General features: G+C 41.3%; 1 protein-coding gene across 4 annotated transcripts in view; it reads left to right on the top strand.

Annotated features, from left to right (window-relative positions):
* STYXL2 (serine/threonine/tyrosine interacting like 2) overlaps positions 1-12,192 on the top strand; it is a 31,667-nt gene that overhangs the window by 4,197 nt on the left and 15,278 nt on the right. For 2 of the 4 annotated variants that reach the window (XR_014887449.1, XM_019619936.3), the window contains exons 5-6: positions 808-1,025; positions 2,542-5,402. Coding sequence is in view for 3 of the 4 variants with exons in the window: in XM_019619936.3 (XP_019475481.2) it covers positions 808-1,025; positions 2,542-5,369 (3,046 nt within the window). In the remaining variant the exon portion in view is untranslated. Of the gene's footprint in view, positions 1-807; positions 1,026-2,541; positions 10,837-12,192 lie in introns of those variants that run through there. The other 2 variants (XM_019619926.3, XM_003202848.5) reach the window with 1 other exon arrangement.

Below are 12,192 nucleotides of genomic sequence, written 5' to 3'. Positions count from 1 at the left end.
TCACCCAGTCTAACCACCATCCCATCTCCACTGTATGTCCATATCCCTCAGTGCCACATCTACATGGTCTTGAATACCTCCAGGGACAGTGACTCCACTCTATCCTTGTGTAGCTGGTGCCACTGCCTCACTGCTCTTTCTGAACAACTTTGTGCCATCTGAATATGTGTTCACATATATATATGCTCGCATAGATCACATAGTGCAAAGATCTCTGTGTGCTGAGAAGTAAATACGTCTGGATAAGGATTCAGCAGCATTCCTATGCTATTTTAAAGCTTCAGAAAATGTAGCAGAAGAAAAGGAAAATGAGCCCAAATTGAGCTCTTGTTGTTGGAATTTGGCCTTGAAATTGGGACTAAAGTCCTTCTTGTGTAGAAGAAAATTGAAAAAGAAATACCATAGCAAACGTGGAATGGAAATGGCTAGGTTTCCTGTACCACTGAGACACCTGTACAGGTGACCAGCACAAAATTAGAAGGGGATACAGTTTAAAACCTCAATTGTGGGATAATAAAAATGGAGAAATAAGTAAATGGCATGAACCTAAGATGGCAGGATGATTTTAAAATCAAGCTGAAGTTGAAACAGAGTGTGCAGCAATACTGATGAGTGCAGGTTTATCTTTTCCCAGTGAGTGTTGTAGAGAAATGTTTGCAGAACTCTCAAAAGACCTTATGGTCTCAGGGGAGCCACGTGCTGGATGAGTGACACAGACTGGGAATTGGGTAGCTCTGGCAGCACACAGCTTCCTTACTAGCTGAAATAGGAACACTGATATCTAACACCTTATTTTCTTTTCTGAAGGAGTGTTGCAGTGAACAAAAGTCGTTTGAAGAGGTTGGGCATTACACATGTCTTGAACGCAGCTCATGGTACAGGTGTATACACAGGATCAGATTTCTACAATGGTCTAAATATCCAATATATGGGCATTGAAGTGGATGATTTTCCAGATATGGATATCTCCAAACACTTCCATCCAGCTGCAGAGTTCATGGATGAAGCACTGCTGACTTACAGAGGTAAGTCAAAAAGATTATACTACTTTGGAATGCTTGGGAATTAATGGATGGAAGTGCTACTCTGATAAACAGTGGATGCTACATTTTTAAGTGGGTAGAGGGTAGATTCATTGTTCTTTGTATCCAACTACTGTGGACACCTACTGTCCATTTCTGCGGTGCCTCATACAAAACAGAAAGCCATCTTCAATAGCTCACCACTATGAACAAGAGGAGGGACACTCTGCTCCTCCATGTTCTTACTCATAACTCCCATTTATTCCCTTTGCATATGTCTGATGCTCAGTTTGGGTCACTGTTGACTTCAGCTCACTAAGACAGCAAATCCAACTGCCCTCCAAGGAAGAGATGATTTTTTACTAGGCTAGTAAGTTGAACTAGATCACCAAGTGGTACCAAAGACTACACAGGGGAAGATGAAGGCAGACAGAAGAAAGAAAGAAGAGGAATGAGATCTCCCACTTTGGATGAGCTGTTAGATAGGCTTTACTGGCTGTTGAAACACATCAAAGACAACTAGGTCTCTTGTACTAAGATGTAAAATACATTTATTTGGAAAGTGTAGGAACAGATACATTAAGAAAATACCTATAGTAACACATCAGCAGTCAGGCAGGAGGTGTTTAAACTGGCTTCATTAAGCTTCAGTGCAAAGAGCACGTTGATAAATTGGAGTATATCAATCAGGGAACAATAATGTCACTTGTCTGCAGGTTAGGAAAGCCTCATTTATTCTCTTTGTATTCACAAGCTTTTATTTAACTTTAATTTGCTATAAAACTATATTTAAAAACCAATCTTTTTGTGCCAAAGCTTAGGTTTTTTTGCAAGATATGGTTACTGTGTAAACACTGTGAAATACAGGAGATCATTCTGGCTCTCACTGTTTAGAGAACAGTGGGTCCCAAACTTTGGAGTAAGTACCTGTGTCAGCTTACTGGAGTCAAAATCAGCTCTCTTCCTCTAGTTGCTTGGTCCTTCTATTCTGAGATTTACTCTGGCTCTGGCCTCTAACCAGTCTACCTGTAACAGATTCGGTGTGCCCTGCAAAAGAGCAGATACGTGCTCTAGGGGGGAAAAAAAAAAAAAAAAAGAGATTAAATTAATATAAAATTATATTTAAAAGTCCTAATTGATGTTATTTGTGTATCCCCCGAATAATTTCCTGGAGGCTACCGCCAACAGCTCCCTTTTCACACATGGGAAAACTAAAGCCTGGAAAGCTTACATGTCTTACCCTATGTCAGCCTGGGAGTGAAGAATACTGCATCACTTTTCTTTCTAATACCTATTGTAAGCTTTTTGATTATTTGGAGAAATGATTTGTATAGGTGAAAATATGTTGTTTAGCTTGTTTTAAAATGTGCATGCCCACAGCTTTTGAAACTGATGTGGTTTTTGTTCATATGTATCTAGACTTCTACTGTTTTTAACAGTATTCAGAGAATGTATTTGTGCACAGCAACTTCTCTCTGTTTTAGAAATAGCTAATTACTTCTATGTTCAATGTCTGTAGGAAAAATCCTTGTCAGCAGTGAAATGGGAATCAGTCGCTCAGCTGTGCTGGTGGCTGCTTACTTGATGATCTATCACCATATGACCATTCTGGAGGCTCTGATGACTCTGAGAAAGAAGCGTGCCATTTACCCCAATGATGGCTTCCTCAAGCAGCTAAGGGAGCTTAACGAGCAATTATTGGAGGAACGAGAGCTGGAGCATACTGGAGATGAAGATGTTACTCCTAGTCAAAGTCCTGTCACCCACCCTGGGACATCTTCCCGGCTGTCTGGAGCTGAGGACTCCGAAAGTATCATAGGACCCAAAGCACACTCCATCACAGTAGAAGAAGAAGACAACATCAGCATGCTAAGTAGTTTTATGAGCTCTTCATCAGTGGGAAAAACTAGCTGGGTTTCAAAACGCTCCACCCTCATCAGTGAGGAGGAAGAGGAACAGTTATATGAGGAATGGAGGAAGAAACAAGGTCTACCTGCAAAGGAATCAGCAACTGAGCATGGAAAAAGAATGTCACCAAGGCTTCTGGCTCAGGAAGGGGAGCAATATGACGAGAATGTGGATCGGAGGATCCATGACTGGCAGCGCAGAAATGAGAAATACCAAATGAAGGGTCCACCCGGAGAGGAGGATGAAAATTCTAACATGGGAGGAAGACCTTACCGATCAGATGAATTCAGTGATGATGAGAGTGTAAGCAGTTTTGAGATCCGAACCTTAAAGCGACAGTTGGAAGCCAGCAGCTTTAGCAGGATGAGGAGGAGCCGCTCAGACTCCATGTCTTCAGAGAGCACTTGGGACATGTGGAACCAGAGGCTGATGGAGATTGAGAAGGAAGCTGTTCAGAGGTATCGTTCTAAGAATAAGAATGGTGGGGAGAGACAATCCCCAGAAACAGGAAGAAAGGAGAGGGATGTGGATGAGGAAAGCGTGTTGTCAGACTGTAGCTCCTTCTATAATTTCTGCCAAAAGAACAAAGACAAGTTGACTCCTCTAGAAAGGTGGAAGATCAAGAGGATCCAGTTTGGCTTTCACAAGAAGGATTTAGAATCATCATCGTCTTCTGCACCATCTCCAGCAGAAGATGGCAGCCAGACTGGTGAGGAGGGGACTGAAGAGAAGAATTTCTCAGATGTTAACCTGAGTGCTTACCAGGCTTGGAAAATGAAGCGGCAGAAGAAGGTGGGCTCTGAAAGCAAGGAGGAATTTGTAGAGTTTGCCAAAAGTGAAGATTCTGCTTCAGCTAAAAAGAAGCAGAGACGTGTAGAGCTCCTTGAACGTTCAAAGAAAATTTTAGAAGAAAGCCAGTCCATGTGCAGCTGGGAGACAGACAGTACAATGAGTGGGAGTATCCCGCTGTCTGCTTTCTGGGCCTCAGCGCCTTCTGCGAATGGTGCTGAGGATGCAGCTTCTACACTGAGCATGAAGACAAATCATTCATCTTTATCACAGGCCAGGAGCAGCACTGGGACAGCACAGCCAAATATTCCCCTTCCCAATCTCCCAGTTGGCCCAGGTGACACGATATCTATGGCAAGCATTCAGAACTGGATTGCTAATGTGGTCAGTGAAACCATTGCTCAAAAGCAAAATGAGATCATGATGCTGTCCCGTCCATCGTCTGCAATGGCCTCCAGTGTAATGTCAGGAGACCTTGGCAGGCGTGTAGATGACGATAAGATTTCCCTTCTCAGTTCTCAATGTGGCTCATCTTTTTCTGCCTCTCATCTCAGTCAGCAGGATGTGCACAGGGCTGAGTCTCAGTCTGTCCTGTCTTGCAATACCTCTGTAAATGGGAGGGCAGAAGGGACTAGTTCAAACATGAAGACTATGCAAACAAGCAAACCACTGTATAGCCTCTTTGCCGATGATGTTGACCTAAAGAAACTCAGCAGGAAGGAGAAGGAGATGCAAATGGAAATGAGAGAGAAAATGTCAGATTACCAAATTGAAAAGGTGATAAGTGACAATAAACGCAGCACTCTATTTAAAAAAAAGGTGACCAAAGGTGAGCAAAGTGAAATAGAAGGTGATGTGGAGAGTATAACGAACAACTACAGGCACCCATTGCAAGCAGATCTTGACAGAAATGATACAATCTTTACTCTATCCAGTCTATCTGCAAACACAGGTGCACTGAAGTCAGAAGTAGAGACTGATGTTACCAAGTGGCTCAGTAGCCTGAAAGCAGAAAAACAGTCATCATATCATGATCAAAGTGAGAATTTCAGAGAGAAATACAGCAGGTCATCCAAAGTAAGAGAGATGGATTCTGAAACATCCAGTTACAGATTCTCCAGATCCCAGAGAGAAGAGCTGGACAGTTCTTCCTATGAATCAAAAGGAGATTCACTGAGAACCATGTCAAGATTTTCCTCTGCTTCGGCAAAAGAGGACAAAAAGATGTATAAGTTCACAAGGTCGAGGGTCACTGAGACAGCAAGTTCTGGTGAAAAAAGCCCGGAACTGCATGTTTTCAGCCAAACACCGGAATCATCCTTTGACTCCGAATCCCCTGAATCATCTACACAGAGTCGAGTCAGATCTCATCACGTGGAGGCGTGTGAAGAGGAGGCCATGTCAGACATGTCAGAATTTGGAGCTAAGAGAAAGTTCACTCAGAGCTTTTCAAAGTCTGAAGAGAATGGAAAGAAAGAGGCAAAAGTGGAACAAAGTGAAGAGAGATTTGCATCTAGACAGTTCTCCCAGTACAAGCGAAGTGTGCGTAAAGAGGAGGAAGAAGAATTGGATGATGATGCTATTATTGCTGCATGGAGAAGCCGACTAGAAGAAACTACAGCAAAACTCCGTCGGAGAAAGGAAGAGTGAACAAGGATCAGATTAGAGGAACACAAGCAGAGTGTAAGATTCCTGGAATCACTCATCATTATATTTCTGATAATCCTTTGTGGTTTGCAGGGCATTTCCTGCAGATAGTTTTTTTTCTTAATCAAAAGCGATAAAGGGAAGAGGTCAAGTTTTGGAAGTGTTTGTGGTTTTTCAGAAAGAAGATGCTAGTATTAAATGATCAATGTAGGTAGGAACACAATGTTAGAAGCCAGGTGATGTTTCAGCAGCAAAGTAATGGTAGCACCTCCATTCAAAAGACCAATCACATCACATTTTGATTATTTCAATTTCCTAGTTTTGTTAAAGACCGAACATACATTTTTCTAGGATTTTTTTTCATCATAAAAGGCAGAAGCCAACAGCTTTTCCTAGGAACTTGAAGAGTTTCTGTCTTAATCAATTTTACTTGAGAAGATATTGCTAGAAAGGCTCCATTTTCTTTTCCAGTCTTATGAATGCCTACAGAAATAAGACTGTTCAGGAGAATACAGACACTGTTTTCTTTCACTGAGTAGATGAAGTAAAGTCAAATGCTAGAAAAAAGAAAATGCCTCCTTCTTTTTAGAAGATCAAGGCAGTAATGAATGTATTCATGTGGTACAATATTTGTCCTTTAGATGGAATTACCTTTGCTTCATGGTTGGTTCCTGCAAATAACTTTGGGCCAACGTAGGAAAATGTGGTAATACTGCCAGCAGTCTAAAATCTACTTCAAGATTTAGAGTTAGGGTGAAGATTAGTGATAGTTTAGGCTAGGTTTCTGGAGCACTGGCTTCAACTTGTTGTTTGTATGCAGCTCAGCTGAGTCTGTGCTCTCATGTCTATAGTCAGATTGTCATGTCTTGATTTTCAAGACAATTACCTTATTGGAAAAGAGTGATACACAAACTGACCTCATAATAAAACAGTGTATAACTAAAATGTTGGTAGAAGACGGTGCAGAGACTTCTCTAAGGACAAAATGTACGTCTATTGAGTGTGGTGCTTTGAAGCTTGATTTAGGAGGTGGTGGGTTTAGTTGGCGTGTTGCAACTTTTTGTTACCGGCAACATCCTCCACCTCTCTCTTATAAACACCTCGGCCAGTTGTCCTGGGTTTCTTCTCTGGAGTTATTTGTTCCCTTTCTGGGCCCTCTGGCAGAACTGAATGTTAAACATCAGTGAAGGGATGATGCAACAGCACAGCATCACTCTCTCACAGAAAGTTGTCCTTCCTGTCTTCTCACTGTGATGCTTAGGGCTCAGTATACTGTTATGCTAGCGCCTCTCACTATTTTAATTGTGTAATATAGGTAGTAAGCTCCACAGAGTCTAGTTTTTGTCCTTCTCTGTATGATGCTACGCACGTCACCTATGCTATCTAAATAATGGTTACTAATAACAAAATGCAGGTGCCAATTTTCCTAAACTTAGCATCATTTACCTTGACTCTAACTCACTGATTAGACATTATCCCTGCTTCTCTGAAGATAAAGATTACTCTTTCTGACAGCCAGGACCAGGGCAAATGATAGCTGCGTATTGTCAGGTGAATGGAGTCTCAAAATCAGGTGATTGAACAATACCAAGCCTAGAAAAATAAGAAGAACATATTTTACTTGCGTCTTTTTTTTTTTATGAGTAAGCACAGATTTCATTTTTGAAGTACACAAGGAACATTGTCTTGTTAATGTTCCAGGCATTCAAAGGTGCTGCAAGGCTTATAGTGCACTGCTACTGCAATATAATACACAATACAATACAATACATCCCTTACTTCTGCATAGTTCTCTGAGGTCTTCCTTTAAAGTGATGGCATTTCAGGCTTTGATCCACATTTGGAGATTTTACATTGAATTTCTGCAGTGTGCTAAAATAGGTATTTTCTGCTATTCTTCACCTCTGCTAAAGTTGCTCTGTGCGAAACAATGTGATGCTTATGCTTAATTGGAGCTTACTTTAATTTCAATTTTAAAAAGATCTCAAGCGTGAGTACAGGATCCGTCCTCTATCTTCTTACAGCAGTAAGTGGTTACTTTAGTTTTGATGGATCAAAGTGAAAGTGCACAACACCTTCAGGCAGTGAATCTGCTCTTTTACAAAGGCTGTTCCCTCTGAAAATCTCTCCTGCTTCCTAAGGCTGCTGCTGCTCTCGACAGAAACGCCTGTCCTCTGCAGGTACTGTAGGGGGCATCTCACACTGTAAAAGATGAGCATCATACGATGTAGTAATTGGTTTCATTTTGCACTGCACAGCACAGCCTTTGTTTGGGTAGCATTTTGATTTAAACAGTAATCCAGGTCTGCCGCACAAATAAATTATTCAAGACCGAGGGGCAGAATATGGTTCTGTAACCAGCCTGAGCCAAACCATCCTGATAGCGAGTTTTGACCCTTCTGGGAAAGGGTTAAGTGGGTTCTGCTGACTCACTGAGGTAGGTGGCTTATTAGTTCCCTTGTCTAAAAGAGAGATAAAAATGGCTTGCTGGGGAGAAGCCATCTAGGATACTGGCTGAGCAGTCATGAGGGAGAAGCCTTAGAAACAGCTAAACTTTATTTTCTTATTGCTTCTATCCTTGCTAATAAAGCCAAACCCCCAAAGCAATAAGGGGGTGGGGATAATTTTGGACTCCATTCAGTACATGGCCTGTGCTTGAAAGTGAGTTGGGAAAGGCTCCAGCTCACAAGTATAAATTACATGAAACAGTGACATAAAGACCTTGCATGGCGAAAATATTAAAGCATTCAGTCATAAGACCAATAACCAGGAGAGACAGAAATGAAGGGGTTGAAGGGAGGCTAGAAAGTCAGGTTTTAAGATTAGGTTTCAGAAGGCGATACAGAATCAGTGAAAGAGGAGAGGTCTGCACCAATTGTTTCGGGTGACCAGAGCCGCAGAGAGAATGTTTTTTCAGCAATGACACTTAGTTCTGACATTAGGCTAAAAGAGTAGGTAAGTATCCAAATTTATCTGGGAAGGATTTTTCAGCAAATATGCACTGGGGCTGATGTTTTTCTCAGCCTCACTTTGCTGCTGTAGGCAGGAAGGTGAGGGGATTTTTTTTATTTAGTGGAAGGTGAAAGTGCAAAGAGCATCCGTACAGTCAGTTAGGAATATAAACATAAGAACATCAGAAAGGCTATATGAGGTCGAACCAAAGGTCCATCTGGCTCAATATCCTGTCTCTGATGGAGACCAACAGTGAATACCTAGGGAAGAATATAAAAGCAGTGATACAAGTGATTTTTCCCCAGGATGATCTCCCCGCTTCCAGTCATTTGCAACTCAAGGACTTCCTGAGCCAAATGTGATATTTTTGTCTTTAATAGCCCTTGACAGATTTTCCTTCCATGGAGGTGCCTAATCATTTCTGAGTTATAGACATTATAGCCTTGTACCTGTTAGCCTCTATGATCTCTTCTGGCAAGAAGTTCTACACTTACTATGCACTGAGTGCTAAACCATCGCACACTCTTTCTGTTCTGAACCTGCTCCTTACCAGCCTACTTCAATGCCAAGATACAGATTCCTGATTAGAATCCACGTGACCCCCAAGATTTTACCCACTTCTATCATTATGTCCCACCCTAGCTGTCTGTTTTGCAGCCTAATGGAGTTTCTCATTTCTCCTATGGGAGCTGGTCCATGTCTCTGATTACTCTGACCACTGTTCTCTGAACCCTTTGTAGTTCTACTTTATCATGTTTGAGATGAGCGACCAAGTCCTCACACAGTATTCACAGTGCAGGTGCAGCAGGGATTTATCCTGTGGCACAATGGCCTCCTTTATTTTTCTCTGTACCTTCCCTATCATCTCGTAACAGTTTGCATGCTTTTTTGGCTGTTACTGAGCACCAAGGTGACATTTTCATTGAACTATTTATTATAGCCACAAAATCGTGCTGCTGGGTGGCAGTGGTCATCTCTGAGATCATCGTTTTATAGGCTAAATTTTCCTATGTGCAATGCTTTACATTTATTAACCTTGGACTTCATCTACCATTTTAGTGCTCAGTGTTTCAGTCTCATTAAGTCCTGTGTTTTTTTCACATTTTTACTACTCTTGTTTCCTTGATGTCCTTTGAAAAAAATGTAGAAACCCAGGTTTATGTGGAAAACAACGAAGTAAAGGAGGGATAGCAGGACAGAGAAACACATCTGATGTTGGTCTGAGTGAAATAAATAAGAAAATGATGAAAGAGAAATTGGAGATAGGAAGTACTGAAAAAGAGATATGAAGATATGAATAGGCAAATTAAGGAGCAGATCTACAGTGGATGAAAGTTATCTATGGGAGCCAAAGAGGCTGATGCCAAATATTCATCTGTTTACCTGTATAACAGTTTTGGTGAAAGACCATGGGGCAACCTCTGTGGGAAGGAGGGGGATGGTGGGATTTACAGAAATTATGGATTTCTGGGAAATTTGAAGAGGACTGGGAGAAATAGTGACAGATGTTGATGGGACATCAATGATAAAATGTGCTAGGTTGGGAATTCAAGAAGCAAGTTTAAAAGGAAGTGGAAGCATTGCCAGAAATAGTTACTCCTGGTGTATCAGCTGCCTGCTGCATGGCTGTACTGGCAGGGCAGGGCTATAGCCCATTTCCCCCCCCCTAGGATTTTCAGGGCAATTTGTTTTACTGCTTGTGGCTCTAGTTTAGACTGGGTAATTTTAAAAGGCATTTAGCACAATTTCGTTTTTATACAGCTCCTTGAGAAATGCTTACACATTAGTTGTAGTGGAGAGCTAGATGAATTATGAGACAAAAAGTTTTAGTTGGGGATGGTTATGCTGCATTGTCTGCATTTCCTTAAAAGGTTTAGCTGAAATATATTGGATATATACATTATAACGTGAAAACATAGTATCCATATAACCTTCCTAAATTTATAGACAATCTAGCAGAGATGCAGAAAGCATGGGATTAATACAGTCTAGGGCTCGGAAACAGAAACTGCATGCTCATACACTCCAGCAAAATCTCTGTGAAGGCTCCCTGCTCACTCTATGGAATTTCATTTGCCATTCAGAAAAACCAAACTGTGTTAATTTTCTGCCTATTCGGTTGTGAAGGAACTTCCAAAAATGTAAACCATGTGTAACAAATAAACAGTTCTCCAGAGAGATGGGATCATCGCTCTAAATGGTGTGTGAATTGCCCCAGTCTTCTCAGAAAGGTGTTCACTTCTTTGTCTGGGAGTAATCAGTTAAATGCCAACAAGATTTGTTATATTGCTCCTTGTGTAAAAAGTGGATAGAGGTTAAAAGTCGGTTGTGTTGAGGTGTGGGATTAGGCTGCTTACATTGCTGGTACCAGCATAATCCGTTTAAATGAGTGCTCTGTCGTTTTGGCTAACCCTATGAACATACATTTTTTGGATATGGAAGAAGTTTATCTTTTTTTTTTCTTTCCTTCTAGACTGCCTTTTGCTTTTCGGTACATTATATTTTATTCAGGAGCTGATTTCATGTTACTTCCTTTTCTCCCTCTGCTACAGTTGTTCAGTATCTTCTGAGCTCGGTGTTTTTCTGCGACTGCTGTTCCCCTACCAGAGGGTGCATTTGCACCCACTCCCACACATGCACACATACATACACAGACACAAACTGAACACATCATTTATGAATCATAAGAGCAGGCGACAGTATGGTTTCATTCCTCCCTACGACCAACAGGTTAAAGTAAATGTTGGAATGTCTATGTCAAGCCATCCAGATGTGGTGGTGCAAAAATAACCTTAGAGAGGAGGAGAAGGGACAGTCCGTGCTTTGAGCCTTCCCCTATCTATTGTGTTTCAAGGATATTTGTTATCTTTAAAATAGATAAACCTAATCCATGTGCAAAAAATGTAACTGCTCCCGCAGCAGATTCCAACCTGGGGAATTTTAGACAGAGTAGTTAACTTTTAGTTAAGGCATGGGTGTCCTGGAAGACAGAGATGAGTGTAATGGGAAACTAGCTTCATTGTTAACTGTGGAGAGAACAATGTCTCTCTATAATCAATCAATCAATCAATCACTTAGTGTTTTCCAGTGCACCCTTCATGCCAACATGCCTGAATGCTTTACGGTCATTAAATTAAATCAAAGAACACACCACAAAATGGACAAGGCCAGATCAATAAATCTTGAAACCTGATTCAAACTTACCAAGGACTCTGAACAAGCAGCCACGGAAGGAAGAACAAATCCATTCAGAAGGGCATGTACATAGGCATAAAACTGAACCAAGACATAGGAGATGTTAGGTAGAAGACAGAAATGTTTAAAGGAACCGATCATTTTTATGGCATCACCCGACTACCAACAGCATCTATCACCCAAAGCTCACAGTCCTATAGTCTTTTTGGACTTCTGAGTGACATTAGAAAACGACTGTTGTGGCAATAACTGATTACAACTGAACAGATAGCTGAATGCTTCAGGTCACATACTGCCAGAGACATACCTAACTTCAAAGGTTAAGCTGTTTCTGATCTCTACATTTGATTATTGCAGGACACAGTATCAAAGAAAGATGCAGCACGCATCAGTTGGTGTTAAAGATCGTATGACTTCACACATCTTCATGGATCATCCTAGCAATCTGATCTTTGTAATGACTGTATTGAATGCAGATCTGGTCCAAGGCCTTTTGCTGGTCTGGTAGATCATCTCTCTCTCTTTGTTGGAGAGGAGAGCTTTATGATACCACAATATCCTTTATGAAACTGCCAATTAATGGGAAGCTTTATACATTGCACTTGTAGAAATTTCTCAGTCACTGCCATAACCTATGAAGGTTTGCTCACAGGGCAGATAAAATGACCACAGGCCTAAG

This window comes from Meleagris gallopavo, chromosome 1, assembly GCF_905368555.1.
Source record: "Meleagris gallopavo chromosome 1, MGAL_WU_HG_1.1, whole genome shotgun sequence".
Classification (NCBI taxonomy): Eukaryota; Metazoa; Chordata; class Aves; order Galliformes; family Phasianidae; genus Meleagris; species Meleagris gallopavo.
This window is presented reverse-complemented; position numbering and strand designations above follow the sequence as displayed.